The 27,496-nt window shown below is 40.7% G+C and overlaps 2 protein-coding genes across 3 annotated transcripts in view; one reads left to right on the top strand and one right to left on the bottom strand.

The window, feature by feature from the left end:
* The window catches only part of TIGIT (T cell immunoreceptor with Ig and ITIM domains), a 94,523-nt gene that overhangs the window by 51,635 nt on the left and 15,392 nt on the right, over positions 1-27,496 (top strand). The window lies entirely within an intron of this gene.
* On the bottom strand, positions 2,346-3,059 carry ZNF80 (zinc finger protein 80). Its single transcript, XM_019734819.2, is given in 3 exon segments — positions 2,346-2,544; positions 2,546-2,882; positions 2,885-3,059. Coding segments are annotated over 3 exon segments (711 nt in total).

Raw genomic sequence — 27,496 nt, 5'->3', positions numbered from 1 at the left:
TTGGCATGAATATTATGTCGAAGAAAAGCAGCTACGATTCTCTTCATTCAGGACACTAAAATAAATTATGAAGTCTGAAAGTAATCCAGTATAACCAAACCACGTTCATTCAGCAGCAAACTTTAGAAATCAGCTGTGCCCAGCAAATGTGTGTACACACAATACATTGACATTAACAGAAATCAAAGCACTGTCCTGTGATCAACTTCAAGGAGATAAAAACCTGATACCTAAAACCTAACCACTTGCAAAAAGGCATTTATAAATTACAAAGATTTTAAAGTAAACAAACGTTCCCTGAAGAGTGCCTATGCTGATCTCTTATTTTCACACGTATTATTCTACATACATGTTGACTCATTTTTAAACTTACTATGTATTAAGTTTGGCCAAATAGCTCTGAACTCTTGATCTCAGATTTTTTTTTTTTTAAGGCATAATGATGCCAGCACTTTAAAAATCCTGTAAAATTCACGCTTTAAAGGAAATAATAGGAGTCACTTTTATTCCAAGGTGCCATTTTTTAAATTAAAATACTTGAAACATTCATTGCAAAAATAATACATGCTCTTTATTTTAAAAAGTGCAAACAATACTGAAGTATATAAAGTAAAAACTGAAAGTCCCTACAACCCGGGTTCATCCCATTCCCCATAGAGAGCCACTGTTAACAGTGTTTTCTGTTCATCCTTCCAGACCTAGATTTATTTCCTGCAACTTGCTCTTCTCCCTACATTGTATCTTGGAGATGTTTTAACATCAGTACATACAGAGAAAACTTATTGTTTTGTAGTATTTCACAGAAGAGATGTACCATAATTTATTTCCTTATTGGACATTTAGTTTGTTTTCAGTGTTTCATATATAAAAGCAGATTGACTAATTTTTATACACATATCTCTGCACATCTGTGAGAATTTTTTTCTAAGATAGATTTCTAGAAACTGAATTAACATGTCAAATGTAAAACATGTTTTACTTTTTAATATATTGTGTTCATTAAAATTTTAAAATTTTCCCTGAGTTTTTCACTCGTTTAAGTTAGCTGTATTTACCCTCTAGATCAGGGGTGTCCAAACTGCGGCCCGCGGGCCAACTGTGGCCCGCAATCCATTTTTAATTGGCCCGCAGCAAATTCCAAAAATATATTTAGTTTACTTAAATAAACCAGGTGAGGCAATACGTACTTCACCTTGAGTGAGTGGCCCGGCTGTTTGTGTATTTTACTGCATATGGCCCTTGGTAAAACACGTTGAAAAAAGTTTGGACACCCCTGCTCTAGATGACTGCTGACATATTTTGGAGAAGCCCCTTTACAGAGGACTAAAGAAGCTGAGAAACCATGGAGAAAAGAATTAGGGATCACCTGGGAAAGCCACACAGCTACACAATCATTCCCATGTCTCTGAGAAAATGAAGTATATCAAAGTCAAGAAAAAAATGAGTGCTGGGTGTTCAAAACCTCATGAAGAGATTTTTAAAAATTAAAACCTTAAGTAGTCTTAAATGATGCAGTCAAATGTACCCATCCATATGTGGGTCCTTATCTCCTTAAATCTAGAAGAATTTTATGTGGCAGTATTGTTAATAATCTAATTTTTTACAAGTTTCAGTATTTCATGACGTAAGCCTGTATATTTCTCACAAAGACTTATGCTCCTCAAAATTAGAGATAATGTTTTGGAACAAAGAGTGCTTTCAACAAATCTTTATAGAGCTGCCCTCAACTGTCCAACTCTCCTGTCATTGTACAGAAGTAAATATATACACATGTGTGTATGACAAAAACAGAAAAATCCCTTTTACCTTTTAAATGACCCCAAATAGAGAAACATATTCAAAGTTTCATAGTCTTGGCTTTCAGAGAAGTGTGAAAGAAGCTGTGGATGCATTGCTTTTTCTTTTCTCTTCTCTAGCACCCTCCTCCTTGTTCTTTTAACAACATTCCTGATATGGCTCAGTGATATAACCTATGGAAAGAGCTGTGGCTGAAGTTTCTTCTAAGTGATAATAGCCAAGAGGTCTCTCTCCTGGATGATTTCTCAGATACCAAACAAGATATTTCTCGTGGCCAAATGATTTTTCCTAGTAGTTATACTCAAAATGTCTTTTCCCAGCATAAGTGCTCTGATGTTGACTGAGGTAGGTTCACATGCAAAAGGCCTTCCCATTTATCTGACATTCATAGAGCTTCTCTCTAGCATTGACGATGCTGGTGGGGGGTGAGCAGCTGCTGAAGGCCTTCCTACCTTCACAGCATTCAGAATGCTTCTCTCCAGCACGACTCTTCAAGTGTCAAGGGAATAAAAAAGCTATCACACAAGGCTTTCCCACATTATTTGCTCTCAAAGGTTTTCTTCTCTAGTGTGTATCTTATTACACTGGAGAAAAGCAGAGTGATAGGCAAAGGTCTTTCCACATTCACTGCACTCATGGGGCTTCTCTCTAGTGTGACTTCTTGTGTGTCTAGAGAGGGAATAGCTGTAGTAAAAACCTTTCCCACATTCTTTACACTCATAGGGCTTTCATGCAGTGTGGGTCATACTGTCGGAAAAACACAGAGTGGTAGGTGAAGGTCTTTCCACATTCACTACACTCATAGGGCTTCTTACCAGTGTGAATCCACTGGTGGCACATGAGGTGTGACCTATGATTGAAGACCTTCCCACACTCCACACACTTACTGGGCTTCTCCCCAGTGTGAATCCTCATGTGCCAAACAAAGTCTGTCTTTTCAATGAAGGCTTTCCCACACTCCTGGCATTCGTAAGACTTCACTCCAGTGTGAATCCGCTGATATCGAACAAGGAGGCAATTCTTGTTAAACACTTTCCTGCATTCTTTGCATTTGCAGAGGGTCGTCTTGGTTCGTGGAGTTCGTGCAAGGTGTCTCTACTTGATCCCAGTGTATCACATTCATCTCCCGCAGAGTCTTGCTTCTGTAAAACCCTTGAGCAAAGACTGCCATATGTCCCTCCCTCATTGTGTTCAACGCTCATCTTTCTAAGGAAGGTTTCCTTGTGGGAGACTGTAACTGGCCTCAAGTGCCCTTCCTGCATTTCCAACAACACTTCCTGATCCCTGACTTGCCCCAATGGGGAGGACCTTCTGGCTCTCTGAGTCAGTCTTCCCTGGAGCAAGGCGCCCTATGAAAAAGCTGACTGGTCTTAGGTTTTACTTGTCACCTGGACAGGTGCTTCAGCAAAGGCCTCTCTTTTTTATCTCTTACCTGTGCTTTGGCTGTTAGATAAACTCTGGTTTGGGACCTGCAAGCCCCAGTGAGATCAGGCTGCAGGTATCCAGCATCACTTCCCAGAACAGGGTCCTGTAGGCCTGGTCCAGCTGCCCCATCTTTAATGAATTTGTCTTTCAGTATATGATTTTAAATATATATATATATATATATATATATATATATATATATATATATATATCAGCAGTTTCCAAAATGATTAACACTTTCAGTCATTTGAACTATCGGTAGCAATGCTTTTAAGTAACCTGAATAGCTCAGCAGGAGGTTGGTACAAATGAGGTCACATCCATAGCTCTTCTATACTCAGAGTATTCTATATGGGGGGCTTCTCACAAGGGGTCCTGTGTCAGCCTGGGCTACTGCAGGTGATGTAACCATTGTGAGTGTATAGTGTCACCTGAAATCTTTGGTCCTTTGACACATTCACAAGCAGAGTATCCACCCCTGTTTGTCTGCCTCTCTTCAGCACTGTTGTCCAAGCATGAACACTGACTTTTTCTCTAATATAAGACCAGGCTTTGAGCTTAACAAGACCTTGTTGATGGCTGGGGATTGCAGAGGGACTTCCACACAGAGAATAACTTACAACTGCGTATGAGCTATGGCTGTTCTTAGAGCCCTCAGTTCCAAGGCTGTCCTCCTGGAGCCTCCATAGGACTGACTTTCTGTTCAGAGCCCATTATTCCCTCTTCAGGAAGAGGCCAGGTTTCCTCTACCACCCAGAAGTACCTCAAACATGCCTTAATTCTCCAGAGATTAGGCCCAGTTAAGGTTCAGAGGGAAGAAGAAGTTTACTTCTGAACCCCATCTCAGGCCTGTCTTCCCCATTTTCTGTTCCCATCTGTTACCTTTAAGGATGACTGATTGGTGTAGTATCTACTTCCTGTAGTGGAGACTCCACCCCCATTCACACAGTATTGGTCTTAGCTTATGTCTCCAATAGCACATCCCTTTAGGATACAATAGAGCATCATTTCTATAAGACACACATACTTACTCTTATGGCTTCAATTACATCCCCCCATAAAAGATGTGGAAGTCCTAACCTCTAGTACCTGTGGATATGACTGTATTTGAAAATATTGTTTTTGCAGATGATCAAGTTAAAATGGGGTCAGTAAGGTGGGCTTTAGTCTAGTAAGAATATGTCCTTATAAAAAATTTCAGAAAAAAAGAGAAAGCTTCTTTCATTAAAAGGAATGATTATGCTGAGAAAGAATAATATTTTCAACAAGTGGTACTGAGACAACTGAGTCCACATGCAAAAGAAAGAACTTGGAGTCTTACCTCACACTAGACACAAAAGTGAACTCAAAACAGATCATAGACCCAAATATAAGAGCTAAACCTACAAAACTCTTAGAAGGAAACAGGTGTAAATTCCTGTGATCTTGGGTTAGGTAATGGTTTCTTAGACATGGCACTAAAAGCATGAGCTACGAGAGAAAAATGGATGAATTTGGCTTCATTAAAATTAAAACCTTTTGTGCTTCAAAGGACATCACTGATAAAATGAAAAGACAACTCACAGAACAGGGAAAAATGTGCAAATTATATAATAAATTTGAAAAGGGATTTGTATCCTGAATATATAAAAATATCTTACAACTCAATAAACGAAAGATAAAAAGCCCAATTAAGATGAGCAAAGGATTTGAATAGCTATTTCTCCATAAAGGATATACAAATGGCCAATGTCACATGAAAAGGTGCTCAATGTCATTAGCTGTTAAGGAAATGAAAATCAAAACCACAAAGAGATATCACCTCACACTTACTGGGATGACTAAAATTGAAAAGACAATAACAAGTATTGGTGAGGATGTGGAGAAATTGAAAAACTCATATATCGCTGGTGAGAATATAACATAGTGTAGACATTTTGGAAAGCAATCTGGTGGTTCCTCAAAAATTTAAATGTGGAATTACCATTGGGCCCAGAAATTTTACTCCTAGGTAGATAGCCAAAAGAAATTTAAAATTATGTCCACACAAAAACCTGTATGAGTGTTTATAATATCATGATTCGTAATAACAGAAAAGTGAAAACAACCCAAATGTCTATCAACTGATAAATGAATAAGCAAAATATGGTCTATCCATAAAGTGGAATATTATTCAGCCACAAGGAGGGACGTACTGATACATGCTACGACATGGATGAACCTTAAAAGCATGCTATGTGAAAGAAGCCAGACATAAAAGAACATATATTGTATGACTCCTTCTGTATGAATTGTCCAGAATAGGTAAATCTATAGAAACAGAAAGTAGGGTAGGGAGTGGGAGGAAGGGATGGTGATTGACTGCTAGTGGGTATGGAGTTTCTTTTGGGGTGAGGAATAGGTTTTAAAATTAGATTGTAGTAATGGTTGGACAACTCTGTGAATATATTAAAAACCCTTGACTTGTACACTTTATATGGGTGAATTTCATGTATGGGAACTATATTTCAGAAATTTTTTTTAAAGAACCATATTAAAATGTTCTAAAAATGTTTCATTTCAGGCATATATACAATACTGTAATGATCACGCATATGCTCACCATGCAGCTTAATAAAGAAAATCCCACTGATGTAATGGAAATCTCTTGTGTATTCCTTCTTTTTTTTTTTAGAGATTTTATTGGGGAAGGGGAACAGGACTTTATTGGGGAACAGTGTGCACTTCCAGGACTTTTCTCCAAGTCAAGTTGTTGTCCTTTCAATCTTAGTTGTGGAGGGCGCAGCTCAGCTCCAGGTCCAGTTGCCGTTGCCGTTGCTAGTTGCAGGGGGCAGAGCCCACCATCCCTTGCAGGAGTCGAACCGGCAACCTTGTGGTTGAGAGCCCGTGCTCCAACCAACAACTGAGCCATCCGGGAGGAAGCTCAGCTCAAGGTGCCGTGTTCAATCTTAGTTGCAGGGGGCAGAGCCCACCATCCCTTGCGGGACTCGAGGAATTGAACTGGCAACCTTGTGGTTGAGAGCCCACTGGCCCATGTGGGAATCGAACGGCAGCCTTCGGAGTTAGGAGCATGGAGCTCTAACCGCCTGAGACACCGGGCTGGCCCCTTGTGTATTCCTTCTTGATTCAATTAAGCTTACACCACTTCTGGAAGTAGCTAGGTTGTTTGCTAGAGGTGAGCTAGATATTTATAATTTCTTGAATGTTTTATACACTTGCTACATTTGTATTTATATACACATATATAAGAAAACATATATTTATTCATAAACATATAACATTGATATTTATATATTACGCCTTTTATTTTTAACTTTTCCAAAGGCTAGTTTGTTCAGTTTTAAATAACACCTCGTGTGAGATATCCACACTGTAATCCAGGCTGTGTTTCCACAAGTCCTGGGGGATCAACTTCTAGAAACCCTGAAGATGATTCTGCCTACAACTAACAGGATCACACAGGAAATTTAACTTCTTGGAACCACAGCAACTCTATCACCTCTACTTCTCTGTGGCCTTCACATCTTTTAGGAGGTGTTTTAATATGGTTAACTTTCCACTGGTGACCTATTCTAGAAAATTGTGCATGTCATTTTCCAGATCTGTTCTTTTGCCAGTTAGCAGAAACAGAATATTTCCATCACTGTGTCTTAGTATCTGGTCCCTGAGTCCAGCTATTGCAGTAGACGATCCCCGTTCTGTTACTGAGAAGACCTGGCATTTCCACCCAGGAGGTCCCTGAATATGCAGAGTGCCTTTGGACTTCTTTCCCACTCACTGCTCGGTCCTCCATGGGTTCATCTGTGCAGATAGGCTTAGAGTCTGGTCTCCAAATTTACCCAATGGAAACGCTCAAGTCAGAGAGATGCCCCCTCACAGTGTGGGAACTATACCATGAATCTGTGTAAAGCACAGAGGAGGAGGAAGAAGAGGAACTTACAGTGTGGACACATCTAAGGCTCTGTTATGGAGCTGCACCCTCTTCCCTTTTCACTGGTGCTGATTGAGGAGCGGGGAGTAGAGGAGTCAGGAACTGGTCTGAGAAATGGAGAAGCAGGTGGCACCGAGCTCTGCTCAGATACTCCTCTCCTGCTGCCACCAACCCCCACACTCAAATGCCAGGTGGGGCCGCCACGTCTGCCCTCAGTCATATCTCATGGATATTTTGGATGTAGTCTCACTCCTCTTACCTCAGCAAGCCTGTGAAGCTGGCCCTTTAAATGCTTCTGTGAGGAGCTACAGGAAGAGAATCCGGAAAAAAGCTGATGGGCCCTGGGCTCTTAGCAACAGGGTCCCATGACAGGCAGGCAGAAAATGAAAATCAAAATAGTGACTTTTAAAGAGACAGACATGGGTGATAATATTTCAATGCTGACACAGTTTCTGCCTTCAGAAGGAAAAAAAAAAAAGCAAGCCCAATAGAACATAAAGGTCTTGAAATATTTTTAGAGGTGAATTCAAATAGTTTTAAGTGGTTGTGGTCCTTTGATTCCCCCTAATCCCCAATCCCCACTCCTATCCCAGGCTCCTAGGGGAGAACAGCCCAATAGGAACTTAAGCGTGTATTTAAAGCAAAAGGAAGCAAAAAACGACTAAATCGCCCCAAATTCTCTGGTCATCAGCCAGATTCTAGAAATTTATTAATTCAGTTTCCTTCTTTTTCCTGTGGAACTAGCCTCTTGAAGTACTCACCTTTCCAGACACACGAGTACATGGCTGCTTTCACCTCTTTGCCTGGGCCTTGTCTCTGCCTGAATGTTCTATTCATTTTCTAAATGTTCAAAGCCCAACTAAAATGTCATTTCCTCTAAAAATGTGGATTCTCCTTGGTTGTCCATGTTAGGAATAAACTCTCCTTTGTCTTTCATCCTTATCTCATACCATCACCTTTTACCTACTGCCTGGTGATAAGGCTAATGGTGTGTGCAGCCTGACTCTCTCCTGAGACCATGAGAGTTCCTGTTGAATTCATCTTTCTATCTCCCAGAGTGAGGAACACTGTGCCTTCCATGTGGTTGATGAATGAATACATGTCTTTTCTAATCTGATTTCTCTTATAACTCAGAAAAAGTTATATACCCTTTTGACCTACTAAGAGAGGCATGCCCCAAGGATGAGAATGACCTGCCCATGGAGAAGTCTTTCACCACCGCCGACTGCTTCAAACAATTATAAAGCCTACCAAACAACAAATAAAAAAACCCAAAACAGCAAACCCAGTACAACGGACCCACTGGTTATCTGTTATGGGAGCTAACTTCCCTTTGTGTGGCACGGTTCTGTTTCAGCCTCTCAAGGGAGCCGCTCACTTCCAACACAAAAGCAAATTGTTATTTCTGCCACAGTGATAGATATAGGACCGGGTCCTCCTCCTTTTCTGCTTGTGGGAGTTGCCTTTGGGCCCAGACCTGCTGTGATGAGCTCAACACCTGTCTTTCAGATGCCCAGTGGACTCTGAAGTCCCTCCCCATGGAGATTGCTTTGAGGAGGATGAGTTTCTGTGATTCTCAGAAAATATTCTTTCTGACTGGAGGTTTCCCATGTGCTTTTTGTCTGTTCTACTTGTCTACCATTTGCTGACAGAACGCCTGACTCCTAAATTATTCATAGATAAATAAATGTTTATTTCTTGGCATGTTTCCCATTGCCAGGTCAACAGCAAATCCTTCAGAAGTTGTTAGGAGATGTCAAAGTCTCGCTCTGTGACAACCCACTAAAAATATTCACAAATAGGAAACAGAAAGCTTCATTGTTTCTTGGTCTAGGAGTATTTGGTAAATCAAAGTGGGGGAGGCTTAGGTTTGAGATAGGACTGACTTGTTGAATAGCCTTGGGAAATTCATTTCACCCTTCAGTTTCTTCACCTGGAAAATGAGGGATTAGATCAAATTATCCAGATCTACGAGATCTGACAATTAAGTTCGCAAACTTGTTGCAACGATGTTACTAACCTTTTTTGATATCAGAGGGATTATTCATTATGAATTTGTATGAGCTGGACAAACAATTAACCAAGTTTACTATTTGGAAGTGCTGAAAAGGCTGTGGGAAAAAGTTAGACGACCTGAACTTTTCACCAACAATTCACGGCTCTTGCATCACGACACTGCACCAGCTCACACGGCACTGTCTGTGAGGGAGTTTTTAGCCAGTAAACAAATAACTGTATTGGAACACCCTCCCTACTCAACTGATCTGGCCCCCAGTGACTTCTTTCTTTACCCAAAGATAAAGGAAATATTGAAAGGAAGACATTTTGATGACATTCAGGACATCAAGGGTAATAGGATGACAGCTCTGAGGGCCATTCCAGAAAAAGAGTTCCAAAATTGCTTTGAAGGGTGGACTAGGTGCTGGCATAGGTACATAGCTTTCCAAGGGGAGTACTTTGAAGGTAACCATAGTGATATTCAGCAATGAGGTATGTAGCACCTTTTCTAGGATGAGTTGGCGAACTTAATTGGCAGATCTCATAAAGACACAGAGAAAATAATAATTTTAACTGAGTTTAAAACTTAGCCCTTTTAGTTCCTTGATGGGATATATTTTAGGATAAAAAATATATTCTAGGGGGGTTCACACAGTGTGAGGGATATAAATGATAAACGTCTAAGTTTTGCTTTGTCTTGTGCACCTGAAACTAATTAAAAAACAAATTAAAAAAAAATTCACATGCAGAAGCATTAACTTCTATAAAAATGATTTGGATAAAATAAAAGGGAAATGGCAAAAAGTAAAAAAAAAAAATATTCTATTCATTCAATTGTATTGTTATTTTGAAATAGCAATATTATTATTTTTAAACACAAGTACAACAAACAAGTAATTACATTGAAGTTGTTAAAAACCAAGATTTTCAGCCTAAGAAAAAACAGAGAACCATGTAAATTCAAACAATTAAGTGAAACCCTGTAATGTTATGTCAACTGTAACTTTTTAAAACTAATTTTTTATATATATATATATATATATATATATATATATATATATATACATATATATGTATATATATACACCGTGTATCCCCGAAAATAAGACCTAGTCTGATAATCAGCTCTAATGCATCTTTTGGAGCAAAAATTAATATAAGACCCGGTCTTATTTTACTATAAAACCAGGTCTTATATAATATAATAATAATATAATATAATATAATACCAGGTCTTATATTAATTTTTGCTCCAAAAGACACATTAGAGCTGATTGTCCAGCTAGGTCTTATTTTCAGGGAATCACTATATATATATATAGTCACAGGATGTGGAGTACAGCATAGGGAATAGAGTCAATGGACTTGTAACAGCTGTATACAATATCAGACAGGTAGTAGATTGGGGAAGGGGGTTTATCACTTTGTGAGGGGTGTAAATATCTAATTATTACATTGTTTTGTACACCTGAAAATTAAAAAAAAGAAAAGAAACCCTGCAATGTTAAATTTGAATTTGAACTATCAATACAAAGTCATGATTTAATAGAATATACATATTGTCTAGCTCAACCCATTGAAAGAGCCTAAAAACAAAAATATTCCAGTAGCATGAGTTTCCCAGGAGCCAGATTATGGTTTCCAAAGCCATTCTGCATTTGAGGAACCAGAGCTTCCGAGCTAAATGGCTGATTCCAGGTTTGGGACAAGGAATATATATCTACTTCGAAGATGAACTTAATGATATTCAGCAATAAGGTATGTAGCACTTTTTCTAGGATGAGTTTGCAAACTTAATTGTCTGATCTTATATAAATCCAAGTGTGAAAAATTAGTGTATCTCAGGATTGGAAGGGAATATTAAAGAGAGAATGCTGTCAGAAGCAGACTTTAAGAATTCATAGAACTATAATTACATTTATAATTCTAATTTGGGATTTAAAGGGCAAATATCATACAGACCACTGTTCCCCATTTTTATTCATGTATATCAGGATTCCCCGCTTCAAAACTCTCAAAATCTCTTGCCAAAAAGTCGGGTCCAGTCTGGATGTGGATAATCATACCATCTCTAAGAACTCATTAACTAACTCTTCCCATTTCCATCTTTCCCAACAAGCCATTCCCAGCCAAAGGACATGGGCTAAGGTGGGGAAGGAGGGATCCTGAATGTATTCCATACTAAAACCTAAGTAGGGGATCTCCCAAACCATGACTTCCCATTCTGTGCTGCTCTAGTCCTTGCCCATAGCTTCTTCTTATTTTCCTTGTCCGAGTCAAGGCTGCTCCATACAGTTGCCCAAGGCTGCATATTTGAAAACTCTTATTAGTGGCTGCAGAGGTGTAACTATTGCTATATGAGAACTTCAACTGTCCCTATGAAGACGTTTTGGCCTTCCTTCCCTGAGGGGAATTAATGAAGCTCATGTTGGGGTGCCCTAGATGTTTTCTGACCTGTGGCATAGATAGGATTGATTACTCTGGTTGCTCTCAGGTTAGCCTTATTAGGACAGTCTGATTTATCCCAGCTCGCTGTCTCTCCCTAAATTCTTCATAAGACAGTGTTTATTTTTATAGGATTTTCTTATGTCTCACAGTTTGAAACTTCTCTCTAGGAGATGATAAAGAATAACTCTTCCTCATTCCATATTCAGGATACATCCCAGAACCCCAGAGCAGGGCTTCCCTGGGGAACCCCCTCTTCAGTATTTTCCATAATAGAGGAGTATATATTCTTCAAAATACTGAGCTGATCTGGTCCTTAAGTATTTCTCAAGCAGTCCCTTTGATTTGTTCATTAAAGCTTAATTGATGGACTTTGGTTCTGTCCAAGCTAGAATAGCTCATTTCTCAGTAGGCTTGCCGCTTATAACTGAAAAAATCCCAGACATCACACAACAAACACAGGAAGACTCTGAAAGGTGGAAGGAAAAAGATGTACTGCCTTGAACCTCAGGACTTGGGAAACGACACAATGGTGAATTCCCTGGGTTTTCCTATCGAGGCAGGTTAGTTAGCATATCCTTAGGTAGACAGGGAGGTCCCTGGTGGAATAAACAAAGACAGCCATATCCTAAAATTCCTGGTTTTGAAATCACTCCTTTGCTCCAGGATATAATGTAACAAGGCCTTGAGGTTAATCATAAAATTCCTTTTGGCCTGACAAACAGAGCAGATCTGATAGATAAGAGTGGGTTACTTTGCTAGTTCCTTTAGGATGGGCTAGCAGAGCAAACCTGGTAGACGGATTTCATCAGAAGGAGCCAGTTCCCTTCTTCAAACAGCTCCCCTTCCCCAAACAGGCAAGGGAAAGTATAAAAGTAAGAGCTTTTGCCTCAGTCATTGGGCAACCCCATTCGGGAACCCCTCCCGCTCAGGAGCTCTGACCCTTTGCTTTCAATAAACTATCTTCTTTTTAAAACTCTTTGCCTTTCCTGGGTCCGTGTTTCTATTCTTCGGTCTCGCATGAGACACGACCCCGGCACTCACTCACTCAAGAGTCCCCTACATCATTTGGGGACTCACAGAGACATACTCCTCCTTCACTATTGCCTCCAATATATCCCAAACTGTGGGGTGCTGGAGAAGCCTTCAAACTGGAACCCTCAAAAGGCAAAGACCAAAAACAACCCCCCACCCCAAAATTCTCCTTTCTCTACTCAAAAGAAAAAAAAAAAGAGACCAAAAAACAGGAAAAGAGTAACCTAAATAGAACAGAAAATCTTTTCGATAACACCTGATTATTCCAGCCAAATACCAAAGGAAAGACTATGATAAATTTGTGGTGACAGCTGTGTAAATTACAAAAAATGAATGAAGAGAGACAAGACTGAAGATGGAGGTAGGGCCTATGTGTGTGGAGGGTCTTGTGTGCCAGAGGAAGCACCACTGCTAAAAATCTTTGAACTCTATTTTGTAGACTTAGGGGAACTACAGACATGATGACATGATTTAAGGAAATAACAACAGGTTCAGAGTTGAGTTTTTTTTTTTTAAAGATTTTATTGGGGAAGGGGAACAGGACTTTACTGGGAACAGTGTGTACTTCCAGGCCTTTTTTTTTTCCCAAGTCAAGTTGTTGTCCTTTCAGTCTTAGTTGTGGAGGGCGCAGCTCAGCTCCAGGTCCAGTTGCCGTTGCTAGTTGCAAGGGGCACAGCCCACCATCCCTTGCGGGAGTCGAGGAATTGAACTGGCAACCTCGTGGTTGAGAGCCTACTGGCCCAAGTGGGAATCGAACCGGCAGCCTTCGGAGTTAGGAGCATGGAGCCCTAACCGCCTGAGCCATCGGGCCGGCCCCCAGAGTTGAGTTTTAAGTAAATCATTCCAAGGGCTTATGGGGAGGAAATTGTAGTATTTCAAGTGAGAGATGATGAAAGCTTCCATTTGGGCAGGGACATTGGAGACGTGGAGGTGGGGAAAGATTCCAAAAATCGAAGGACTTGGTATTTGGATGTTGAGGGTGGTAGTGAAGAAAAACTAGGTATCAAGAATGACTTCTAGGTTTCAAACTTGGATGACTATGTGGATGGCATGCCCTCAAGTGAGATAGAAAGCACAAGGGAATGAGCAGGTTTAGGGGTGAAAATGTTGAGTTCAGCTTTGAATTTGGTGAGTTTGAAGTGCCTGTGGGTCACCCAGGTAGAGAATTTCCTCTGCATCATCATTTGTGCAGACCTAAAGGGAGTTGTCAGGGTGGAAGTAGCAGATTAGTACACAATTAGCTTGTCACTGGCAGCCTGGGACTTCTAGTCCTATGCAAATGAGTCTAGGGTGCATGGTCAGGACTCCCCACAATGACTCACCTATGCAAATGAGTCTGGGTGCATTGTCATAACTGGAGCAATTATTCAGTTCAAAGAGGGCCTTTCTGTCATTTTCTTTCCATGGTACTTGTACTACATATCTAAGAAGGAGCCCAGGATGTTTTTTTTAAGACCTGGGCAGCTAATATTTTTATAGTACCTTTAATTACATTAAATTAAACTCTCAGGGAGCTCCTCTTTTAACTCGAGCCCTTTGAACAGAGGTAAGGATTTTTTAAGACCATCCACATGGGAGTAACCCTGCCACCACCACCCTGGTCCCCTCCTTCCCTCCCCCCCACCCCGCTCCTCCCACCAAAAAATACCCCTCTGATACCTGCCAGGAGAGGGAAAGAATGAGTCACTGCTGTGACACCAGACATTAAAATGAGATCTGGAAAGGACACACTATTTTTAGTTTTAGTTGAGTTCAGGGGAGAAGGGAACTTTTGCCTATGAAAGAAAAATGGTAGCGCTCAGCCTGTGGTCACTCCCTAAGCTCCACCCCATCACCACTGGGATGGCCAGAAACGGACTTGACCGTGTGACTTTCTCTGAAGACCCAGACAGTCTTGCATTCTCGTGGATTGCCAGGCCTCTCCACGGAGGCAGCCAGCAGCATCCAGATCTACAGACCTGCAGACGTCAAAGCAACAGCTCTGCTCCCAAACCTTGCAGAAACTCCTTTGTGTGCAGGAACAGGGAAAGTGATTCATAGTCACAACCCCTGATAAAGACAGTCACTGGGAAAGGACACACCGCAGCCCCAGAATCCCACAGAGGTGATGGTGAAATTTAATTAATTAGTTGTTGATGCTATGCCTTAATCCAGAAAAGAGAGAAGGTGGTTGGTTGTGAATTTAAGAGATGTCTCATGATGAGCAAGAATAGGGTGGGGAGGTTTTAAAATTAAGTTCGTTATTAACGATCTATGAAGCCCCAGTGGTTTGCTAAACTCTGCAGCTGATGCATTAAGGAATATGAAGATGCATAAGACACTGCCCCTACATTCAAAAGGTTTTCAGTGTGGAGGGGAGATATGTACATAGGTAGAGATGAAGTCTAGAAATTGTTGTTGAAATGGTTCCATGCTCTTTGAAGTCACAAAGGAGATATTAAAAAAAAATAGGACAGGTAGAGTACTTATATTTATGTAGTAATTCTATTCATTTGAAGTCATTTCAAAACTTTGGTTCTTAAAACAGTGCTTTGAGGTCAATGAGCATGGTGTAACTCACAATTTACAAATGAAGACCCTTAACTCAGACAACTCCTAGTGTATGAGGTCATAAAGCTTAGAGGTTGCAGGAGCTTGCTGGTAAGGAAGGAGCTTGCTAGTAACATGAAAGGAAATACCAATGGGCCAGAAGAGACCCTGCCCCATGGGATGGAAAAGGGGAGCAAAGCAAGGAGAAGGAACAAAGCAATGCATTTTCTTTTCTCAACTCAATTGAGTTTTCCAGGCCTCCTTTTAGCAACACATGGGTGCTAATTAATTTAATAATTTAAATCTCACTTCTTAGTGCCCTTACTATTGGTGTAGGCTTCCTGTCCCTGGAACATTCTCTCCTAGTGATTTCTTGGAACCCCCCTGAGGTTCATGTGGACTCTTTATGGCAGTGAAAACAGGCATCTCACAGGATACCCTGGAACCCCTCTTCCATGGGAAAGGGGAAGAATACTGCACCACCCCTTCTTAGTGATACATTCAATTTAAAAGAGGTTTTGGTCGGCCCGGTGGCTCAGGCGGTTAGAGCTCTGTGCTCCTAACTCCGAAGGCTGCCAGTTCGATTCCCACATGGGCCAGTGGGCTCTCAACCACAAGGTTGCCAGTTCAATCCCTCGAGTCCCACAAGGGATGGTGGGCTCCGCCCCCTGAAACTAGCAATGGCAACTGGACCTGGAGCTGAGCTGCGCCCTCCACAACTAAGACTGAAAGGACAACAACTTGACTTGGAAAAAATTCCTGGAAGTACACACTGTTCCCCAATCAAGTTCTGTTCCCCTTCCCCAATAAAAGTCTTAAAAAAAAAAAAAAAGGTCTTACAGTTAGAAGGGGAATAGAACTTCCATTGTGTGTGAGAGGTCTCTCACCAGGATCCAGGATCCGGGCTGTGTCTAAGGGCTGGGAGCTAAGATGGATCCAAGAGACAAGTGCCATTCAGGATCTGACAAGAGCAGTTATTCTGGGAAACAAGGCTTTGTTTCTTGGTCAGACTGTCAGTGCCTTGTGCTGACTTCTCTTAGGGACACTTCCTTCCTGGGCTTTCCAGTCACTCCAGCAAATAGGTTTTGTTGCGTCCAGCACAACAAGAGTTGTGGGAAGCAAGAAGGGCAGCACAGGATTAAGAAATACAGGAGCCAAGAATAGAGTGCAAGTGGGGCCAAGGGACTCCAGCCTCAAGGACTGAGCCCCGAATCAGGCCAATGCATAGCTTTTATTGATTAACAAATGAGGAAGTGAAGCTTGTTAATCTCAAGATCTGTGAATTTTACACATTATACTAAGAAACTGATTCAAGATAACCACCCTTGCCTGCAGACAGCAGAACCTTAAGTCTCAGGATGTATGTACCTCCCCAGGGGACAAAACCTTTATGCATATGAATAGATGGAGAGCTGATGTTATCACATCATTGAATCTCTTCCCAAGCAAGATGTGGGAAGGAATGTAGCCACAGAGGCAGAAGCTCTCCTTAGTCAGGGGAAGTGGGGGGTCTGTGCCCACCTCTATCAAACCCGTGAGTTCTCCAGATGGCCCCCATGTGACTGTGTCTGGCTTAGGTTGTTCCTTCCTTAAGGAATCTTACCCGTCACTGACTAACCAGCCATCCTTTGGGGCCAGACAGAGAGACATAAGGTGCAAGCACAAAGGTGAAGCAAAGTCCATGAAAGAATCCATCTCACAGACTCTCCTTCCTTTAGGGGCAGGTACGATGGGGACAGATAGGTAGGCTGCTGCGTGGCAACAGGTTTCTGGCAGGCCTCCCCATCTTCATCAGACATGCCCAAATTACAATTTTTACAATAAAAAGAAGGGGCCAAGATGGGAGGAGAGTGACTGGTATGCAAGATACAAAATGGGAGCTCTGAAGTGCAGGCGTGAGACGCCTGAGTGCACTAAACAGCTCAAAAGGGAAAATGGAGGAGATCACGATAAAGAGGTGGGTGAGATGGAGACTGGGAAGACAGGACTTCCTACGACCAGGCATAGCAGCCAAGTTAGTGAAGAAGGATCCACAGATCCTAGTGTTTGGACCACTAGAAAAGAATCTGAACGATGAATGAGGTCAGATGGCAGATCAGGGCCTGGATGGGACTGTTTGTTTCTGACAAACCTGAGGCACTTCCTCCAGTCCTCAAAAAGCAGAGAAGAACCCAGAGGACTGAGAATAACTGTAGTGCTTAGCAAGCTCTTTTCATGTGGGTCAAGGTGAAATTTTGTGGATGACACGGTAGAACTGTAAACAACGGTGGCAGTTTAAAAAATGGCTGAAAATTCTTTGAGACTCCTTCCAATGAGAGGTGGGGGTCTATGTTTCCTCCCCTTGAATCGAGGCAGATTTGTGACTGCTTTGACCAATAGAGCATGACAGAGGTAGTGCCAGGTAACTTTGGAGGCTAGGTATTAAAAGGTCATGCCTGGTTCTCTTGGGGCACCAGCCACCGTGTAGAATATCTGCTTACGCCATGATAGCCAGGATGGAGAGGCCATGTGAAGGCTCTCCAGTCAACAGACACAGCTGAACTCAGCCCTCCAGCCATCCCCACCAAGGCAGATGTGACTGAAGTCACTTGGACCTTCCAGATCAGCCCATCTACCAACTGAGTCCCACTGAGTTATATGAGTGGATGCACAAGGAGCAAAAAACTGTTATAGCCTGAATTATATCTCCTCAAAATTCATATATTGAAATTGTAACACTCCCTGTCCCCTACCCCAGTACCACAGAGTATACAGTTACAAGGAAAAATGAGGTTAAGGTAAAATTAAGGTAAAATGAGGTTATACAGTTAGGCCCTAATCCAATATCCTTCCAAAAAGAGATTAGGACACAGACATACACAGAGGGGAGACCATGTAAAAACATATGGAGAAGATATACAAGCCAAGGAGAGAAGCCTGTTAAAAGAAAACTTTCCACAGACAATTTACTGATCTAGTAGGCTTTTATTTAATGATTCATGAATCAGGTCACATCCAATCTAGCAGATAGGAAGGGGCTCCAAAGAGTTGCACAAAGAGAAATTTTAAAAACCGAAGTGAATAGGAAGAAGGAAGTTGTATTGGGCATTTCCTGATTGGTTAAAGCAGGGTTACTTTGCTTATATGGAACAAAGGGAAGTCCTGGAGCCGGGTCAGGTAACTTGTCATAAGCAGGCAAGCCCTGACTGGTTGACCTAGGCCTTCCTTTTCTGGGAGAGCTGAGCATAGGAACACCTAGTTAAAATTGGGTTTGCTGATGTGGAGCTTAGCATGAGCGATTCATCTTGGGCCTAATCTGGTTACTTTAACAGGCCTCAGAAGAAATCAACCCTGCCAGCCAACACCTTGGCCTTCGGCTTCTAGTCTCCAGAACTGTGAGAAAATAGATTTCTGTTGTTTAAACCATCCAGTTTGTGGTCCTTTGTAATGGCAGCCCTAGCAAACTAATACACTCACCCAGCCAAGAATTTGTCACCCACAGAAATTGTGAAATATAATAAATAAATGGTTGCTGTGTTAAGTCACAAAGTTTTGGGGTAGTTTGTTCCACAGTGCTGGGAATAGGAACAAGCTTGGCCTTCTAGAGTTGCTCTTTGTGTAGGGATACCTAATTTTCTATCCACATTGTCAGACTAGGATGGACCACAGTAGGCAACCTTGAAAAATTGATACCACCGGAGAGAGAGGATGAGATAAAGGCCCAGAGCTCAGACTTAGGGCTTTTGTGGCAATAGAGAATCAGGAACTTTAAAAAAGTTCTCATTTTAAAAATATTTTCTCAGTTTTAGAAAACTGGAAAAAACTGTGCATACAATGCAGCTTTATATAGCTATTTTATGGATATGTCATTTGTTCAGGTGGGATTCCTTGGGAGAGAGAATTACAGTACCAGATTGCAGGCGGAGGGCCCCGTCTGACCTAGATTTTGATTTTTTAAAAGAGTGATTATAGCTCTGGAGGCAGGGGTTAGGTCTCATGGCCTCCATCAGGAAGCACTTTTCTTAGCCTTGGGGGATATTACATTACAGCTAATTACAGGCTGTCTGCTAAGATTTTCTAATTATTTCACTTACATTAGCCTTGCTTTCCTAAAGAGCTGGTAAGCTTTTGGAAAGCACCTTGAGGACAGGGGCACACTTTTCTGGGTCTTCTACCCCAGGCAGAGCCCACCTTAGTGACAGCCACCCAGAAGACATTGGATAGTAGAGGTCGGCAGGAGAATGTGAGTTACTGTAAAGGCTCTAGGGTCAGCCTGGCTGGGTTCAAATCCAAATTTTACTTCTAATTAGCTATGTGACCTTGGGCAGATTGTTTAACCTCTCCAAACCTGTTTCTTCATCTGCAAAATGGGAATACGAATCATACCTACTTTATAAAGCAGTCGGAACTATGCCTGGCACCCAGCAAATGCTCTATTCGCATTAGTAATACATTAAGAAACAGTTTTTACTTTCATTTGGATCTCAAATTTCAAGAGCTCCTACCTACTGGCTACTGTCCAGTTGGGGGTTTGCATGTGGGATGGGGAACAGAGAGGCAGGAGCTATTGGAGTTAAGGAGTGTGGATTCTGGAGAGATCTAAATCCCAGAGCCCCTTTGTATAGGCTGGTGAATTTGCATAAACCCATGTCTTTGACATAGGTGGGCATTTCCAAGGCATGGCTGTCACTGCTTCTCTCTCGCCCTACTTTTACCACAAAGTGGACAAATCCCAGGTGACCACCTGGCTCCTATATCAGACCTGGAGACCCCCACCAAAGCCAGAAGGACTGAAGATCTACCCCAGCCATAGCAGGGGCTTTGAGAAATTAAAAAGGAGCAAGTTAATTAGAAAAAGCTTAATTAGGAAACCAGTTCCCTAGAAGAAAGGGAATTTACTGAAAAACAAACCTTAATCAAGAAGATTTGGGCACAAAACTCCACTGCGGGAGCTGGCTTATACTGGCTTATCTGAAATGACTGTATACGTCTCAAACTTCACGTTCAGTGACATCATGTCAGTAGCTTGAAATCACCACGGTGGGACTGTTTGCACCACTAACGTAGACAAAGGCTGCAAACCTGGCCCATTCTTTTCTCTGAGATCTGTTAATCATTTGCTATCACACCACTGGGAACATCTAACTTGTGCTCCTAGTCAGAGGACCTGCCTGTTTCTGGGTCTAGAAACTTGTAGTGGAAGCATGGTCTTTGCGATGTCTCGATTCCTTCCAAGCAGATGTCTCCAAAGGAATTTCTATAAGATGAGTCATTGGGGGGCATAAAGAAGATCTCACGGTTGTTACTTCAAATTTTTTCCTAATAGCTAATATTTTCCTGTCTCAGTTTTTGTTTTATAATGTATAAAATGTATAAAACTACAGCCATATGCGTGCATATTTTATATGAATATACAATTTGGGAGGTCACTGCTTAAATTCTTTTTAGTGATGGTGTGTGAAATAAACAGGAAAAAACATGGAGATTATTGTTTTAGGGTAAAAGAAAATTATTTCTAAGAAATTCATACAGGATGATTCAGGAGTAGTGTGTGTGTGTGTTGGGGGGGTGACATTAGAAGTTAGAGGTGATGATGAAAGGTAGAAGAGGTTGCCTCATTGCTGTGTTAGGGTGGGCTATTTTAATTCACATGCAAGAAGGGGGGTGGGTGACTGCAGTGATCAAAGCAGTGAGACAGGCTGCTGCTCTTTACAATGCAGACTGCTGGCCCCGCCCCCAAAGAGTCGGACTCAGTAGGTCAGGAATAGAGCCTGGGAATTCCCATTTCTTCCAAGTTTTTAAGCAATGAGCTGCTGCTGGGCCAGGCCCAGGCTTTGAAAACCATCAATTTAAAAAAGAGTTTGAAGATAAAAGGGATGTTTTTGATGACAATTCCTGAGACTCAAGGGGCAGAGTTTGGATTGGGGGAGGCAGGAAGGGAGGGAAAGTGGGTCAGATCAGAGCCTTTACAGGAAGAGGAATCCAGGTGATGTGCATTGACCTTGGAGGCTTGGACTTCTGATGCTGGTTAACGTAAGAGGAAGACGAGTCATGCTGGGCTTAGCCCCACATAAAACCTCCTTGGCAGTGGTCTTGTAAAGCTGAGGAGGGAGGTGGCTTGGCTCGGTGGAAGGGGAAGGGGCAGGGTCTTCCTGAAAACCAAATTGAGGAACACCTCAATTTTGACCCCTCTTTTTCCACCTGGTAGACTTCTTCGTGCTCTTGGTTATTCAGACCTCAGATCATGTGTCCCGTCTCTTTTGAAGTCTTTTCTCAGACGCTATAAGGGTAGCTTCAATTCCATAAGGCAAAGAGAACATGTGTGTGTTGAGCCAGGATGACGGTGGGGCACAGTGTGGCACATCCGCTCGCCCCACAGGAGGCACGGTTCCCCGAGCTCTTTTCGGAGGAGCAACAAGCATTTGTGTTGACCACTTGGCCAAGGGAGCACGCTGTGCACATCGAGCCCTGTGAGACCAGGTGAGGACTTAGGAATCAATAGTCCCCCATTTCCTGAGGCTTTGTTCATAACCTTCCCTGGAGCCAGAACGCCATCCACAATCATACAATGTTTAGTTTTTCATAATACATGTTTGTAAAGGCTCAGCCTAAGCATGCCTGAGTGTCCTGTCCTGTTTCTGAGGTATTGCCTCGGAGTCTGGGGATGTGGGTTAAACACTGTCATCCCGACTCTGTCCAGGCATTGTGTGCACGCTGGAGGTGCTCACTGCTTCCACATTGGCCTTTATACGTATTATTCAGGCCTCTCTCCTTGCTTCATCCACACAACTACCCATTTCCCCTTTTATCTTATACAAACGACTATTCTGTAAATCCAGCTTTGCTTGCCTGTACCAGTCATTTGCACTTATAGCCTATGTTATATTGTACAGTATTTTCCTTTGGGTATTAAACTTCCTAATTAGATTGTAAACTCCTTGAACAAACTTCTTCATATCAACCATAATGCCGTGCATAGCAGTTTTGCAAAGTAAGGGCTCAATATTTGTTGATTGATTGACATGAAGAAATATGTTAGGGCTGTTAGATTTATTGTGACAGAGAATCACGCAGCCTTCGCTCAGACTAGGAACTGCCTAGTCAATATGAGGAACTTGGCTAGAGACTGAAAAGCTCCTTTAATTATTATGACATTTTAAATTAATTATATATTTCCAACTATATTTTTCAGGTGTATGCATAATTATTATTATGCTAAACAGTATTTATACTTAAATGTTTAGTAGTTCATGTAAGCGACTGAAATTAGTAATGTTTTACAGCCAAACCAAATTCATTTTTAATTGTTCCCTTCTCACAGCCTTGCTATTGGCAATTCCTCTGATGCAAAGCACACTTTCATTTTAATTACCCTATATCATGTTCAGATGTGTTAAAAGACCCAGGCGCTGAGGTCAGTCCCACACCCGGCAGGGGTCTCCTTTAAGGGGTCTCCCTGCTGGGTTGCTGTCCCATCCTGCCTGTGCACCTTGCCTGGTGCCTTCCTTCTCCCAGCTGCGCTTGAACATTTCCTTTCTTTTAATTTTGACTTTTTTTTGCTATGAATTTTGAATATACAGAGAAGTAGAAAGATAATTAATACCCATATTCCCATCACCTAAATTTACCAATCACCATTTAGCCACGTTTACTTCATTAATTTTAAGGATTTAAAAATTACAGATATTATGACATTTTACACTTAAAAACTTCAGTAGAAATCTCTAGAAACATTTTCCTACAGAGCCATGATATCATTATTACACTGTATTAGTTTGCTATGGCTGCCGTACCACAGCCGGGGTAGCTTAAACAACAGAAATTTACTGTCTTACAGTCCTGGAGGCTAGAAGTGCAAGATCAAGGTCTCAGCACGGTTGGTTTCTTCTGAGGCCTGTCTCCTTGGCTTGCAGACGGCCACTTTCTCACTGTCTCCTCCCTTGGTTGTTCCTCTGTCTGTATGTCAATCTCTGTGTCCAAATTTCCTCTTTTTATAAGGACAATGATCATATTGATGTAGGATTTGCCGGCAGTTTCTGGATGTGAGCTAGGATCCTGTCTCACGAAGCCAAAGCATGGACACAGGGACCAGGGAGAGGCAAAGACTTGTAAAGGAAGATAGTTGATTAAAGCAAGAGGAAAGGTTACAACTCCCTAGCGGAAGGAGGTACCCCAAACTAGGAAACCCACTAGCTAAGGCAAAAGCTTTTACTTTTATATTTCTAATTCTACCCAGGAGGGGAATATTGGAATGCTGGTGCCCACCAGTTGATGTTTTTCAGATCCACTCTGCTGCTCCAGCCTAGGGGAGACTTTTGAAATGTTCCAGTTGCCCCCGAGTATGATTAAGGTTTTTGCCCTGTAGGAGCAGGTTATCTTGGGGCTTGGAAGATATGGTCAGTTCAGTTTCTGCTCAGTCTACCAGGGAATTCCTAACTACCTAACCCACCTCAATATTGCATTAGGGCTTGCCCTGAAGACCTCATTTTAACTTAATGACCTCTTTAAAAACCTTATTGTCAAATAGAGTTACATTCTGAGGTACAAGGAATTAGGTCTTCAACATATGAATTTGGGGAGGCAGGGTACATAATTCAGGTCATACACACTTAACAATACTAACAGTAGATTATTAATGTAATTTAGCTCTGAATCCATATGTCATTTCTTACAGTTGTCCTCAAAATATCTTTGTTCAAACCAAGGGCCAATCAAGGACTGTGAATTGCATTTGGCTGTTAGAGCTCCTAAATTTATTTTAATCTGAAATAGTCTTCCTCCCTTTTTCCCCATGACATTGTCTTGTTGACACAATTGCCCCACATTTTGCATTTTTTCCTGCTTTGCTGTGGAGTAACTTGTTTACCTATGTGCTGTACTGGGTTTCCTACAAACTATCAGGTTGGTGCAAAAGTTATTGCGGTTTTTGCAATTATTTTTAACCTTTTATACTGCAATTACTTTTGCACCAACCTAATAGAAGTTAGGCCTCAAGGCCTGATTCAGATTCAGGTTAAATGGCATAGTACGTCTGGTTGTTCAGATTTAAGTGATGATTTGATCTAGTCACTGGGATAAAGTGGGGACAGCTTGATCCCTCCCTTACGCAGTTACATTTCGCTCTGTGACCAGAGAGCAATCTGTGGGGGCTGCTTTAATTTAGCACCTTGAACATGCACTGTGTCATCACATCACCTAATGGTTTTAGTTTCCATTGATGATTCTTAACTAAATCAACTATTTCATTAGGGTTTACCAAATTTATTCTACATTTATTAGCTGGAAGTATTCTGTAAAGAAGAGGTTTCCCTCATCAACTGGGGCTATTTAATTATCCTTAAATACAGTTCCAAATGGAAAGACAGTATAAATGCTTTTAAGTTTAATTACCAATTTTCAGAACAAGGAGTTGGTATAATAACTACTTCCAGTAGTGACAAATGAGGGTTGTTGTTGTTTTATTTTTTGGAGTTTTCTGCTTTGAGAGTGTCATTAATAAATTTGTGGCCTTCAATATATTTTTATAGCTATTTGTTCTTTTTCACACTTTAATTGGCCCACCTCTGGCCCAGTTGTGGCCCCTGCAAATTGTTCTGCTCTTTTCAACATGATACCATTAATCTTTGAAAGATTCCTTATTTCCTGTGAGAATGAGACGCCCCACGCTTGCCTTACATATTCCTTGTCTCAAACCTGGAATCAGCCATTTCTCTCGAAGCTCTGTTTCCTCAAATGCAGAATGGCTTTGGAAACCATAGTCTGGCTCCTGGAAGACTCATGCTACTGGAATATTTTTGTTTTTAGGCTCTTTCATTGGGTTGAGCTAGACAATATGTATATTCTATTAAATCATGACTTTGTATTGATAGTTCAAATTCAAATTTAACATTGCAGGGTTTTTCTTTTCTTTTTTATTTTCAGATGTACAAAACAATGTAATAATTAGATATTTACATTCCTCACAAAGTGATAACCTCCTCCTCCAATCTACTACCTGTCTGATATTGTATACAACTGTTACAAGTCCATTGACTCTATTCCCTATGCTGTACTCCGCATCCCATGACTGTATATATATATATATATATATATATATATATATATATATATATATATATACACATATACGCCTTTTGGAGCAAAAATTAATGTAAGACCTGATATTATATTATATAAGACCCGGTCTTATAGTAAAATAAGACTGCGTCTTATATTAACTTTTGCTCCAAAAGACACATTAGAGCTGATTGTTCAGCTAGGTCTTGTTTTCAGGGACACACGGTGTATATATTATATATATAGATATATATACACATATATATGTATATATATGTGTATATATATCTATATATATAATTTTTTAAAAAAATTATAGTTGATATAACATTACAGGGTTTCACTTAATTATTTGAATTTACACTGCTCTCTATTTTCTCTTAGGCTGAAAAACTTGGTTTTTAACAACTTCAATGTAATTACTTATTTGTTGTATTGGTGTTTCAAAATAATAATATTGTTATTTCAAAAAAACAATACAATTGATTGAATAGAATATATATTTTTTATCCTAAAATATATCCCATCAAGGAACTAAAAGGGCTAAGTTTTAAACTCAGTTAAAATTATCTTCTTCTCTGTGTCATTATGAGTTCTGCCAATTTAGTTTGCAAACTCATCCTAGAAAAAGGGCTACACACCTCATTGCTGAATATCACTATGGTTACCTTTGAAGTACTCCCCTTGGTAAGCTATGTGCCTATGCCAGCACCTAGTCCACCCTTCAAAGCAATTTTGGAACTCTTTTTCTGGAATGGCCCTCAGAGCTGTCGTCGTATTACCCTTGATGTCCTGAATGTCATCAAAATGTCTTCCTTTCAATATTTTCTTTATCTTTGGGTAAAGAAAGAAGTCATTGGGGGCCAGATCAGTTGAGTAGGGAGGGTGTTCCAATACAGTTATTTGTTTATTGGCTAAAAAGTCCCTCGCAGATAGTGTCGTGTGAGCTGGTGCATTGTCGTGATTCAAGAGCCACGAATTGTTGGTGAAAAGTTCAGGTCGTCTAACTTTTTCCCACAGCCTTTTCAGCACTTTCAAATAGTAAGCTTGAACTGTTTGTCCAGTTTGTACAAATTCATAATGAATAATCCCTCTGATATCAAAAAACGTTAGCAACATCGTAGCAACAAGTTTGTGAACTAAATTGTCAAACCTCCTATGTTGTTAATTTTATATGCAATTAGAATAATTTGTTTCTTTTTTTCCTTCAATTTCAGGGATGGTATTTCTTTTTTGTTTGTATATAATATGTATGTTTTGAATATGTAAAACAGTTACGCATCTTAGAAGTTAACAGCTATACTCCAGGAAGTTTCTCTTCCATCTCAATCTCCTCCTCCCACACCCTCTACCACCACCTAATGGTAACCAGTTTTAAAAATTAATTTCTGATTAATTCTTACGTGTTTCTTAGCATAAATTTAGGCAAATTTGTGCTCATATACTCACTCCCTTTTACCTCTTTCCACAAAAGTGGCATACTATACACACTTCTTGGCACCTTGTTTAACAATATCTTCTGGAGATCACATCATATCGATACATTGAGATGCTCTCGTTATTTGGTTGCCTACTTCTCCATCATGTGGTGTTACCAAGTTTGTTCAATAAGGGACTGGGTATCAGGCCCCTATTGATGGACATTTCAGTTTCATTTTTTTCTATTACATATGATATCTCAGTGAATAACTTTGTGCATATATCACTTCATATTTGTGCAGTTATGTCCTTAGAATAGATTTCTAGAAGTGGATTCCTGGGCTAAAGGGTAAACACAGCTGAGATCTGGATTGATAATGACAAATTCTCCAAAAAAGTTGTGTCATGTTGTATTCCTAACAGCAATATATAACAGCATGTATTTCTCTGTAGCTTCACCAGTATAATGTATTGGTAAAATTTTTATTTTTGCCAGTTTGGTGGGGGAGAAGTGGTATCACAGTGTAGTTTCAGTGTATATCTCCCTTTTTATAACTGGGGTTGAGGAACTTTCCATATATTTAAGGAACATTTGTATTTCTTTTTCTATGAACTGTCAGGTCATATATTTTGACATGTTCAGGATTCTTTTCCAGTTGCCATTTGTCTTTTGACCTTTATGATTGTTTTAAATGCAAAAGCTTTTTTAAAAAAAATACTGTAGTCAAATTCCTCATTAAATTATATTTATGATTCTAGATTTTGAGTCATAATTTAAAAAGTTTTCTTTACTTCCAGGTTTTAAAGGAAGTCACCTAGGCTTTCTTTAGTATTTGCATGGTTTCATCTAAAAGTATATTTGGATAGTTGGTTCATAGGATTAAAGTTTTTTCATGTCGCTTT

This window comes from Rhinolophus sinicus, linkage group LG01, assembly GCF_036562045.2.
Source record: "Rhinolophus sinicus isolate RSC01 linkage group LG01, ASM3656204v1, whole genome shotgun sequence".
Classification (NCBI taxonomy): Eukaryota; Metazoa; Chordata; class Mammalia; order Chiroptera; family Rhinolophidae; genus Rhinolophus; species Rhinolophus sinicus.
Note: the sequence above shows the minus strand (reverse complement) of the source record. Positions and strands in the feature narration are given on the sequence as shown.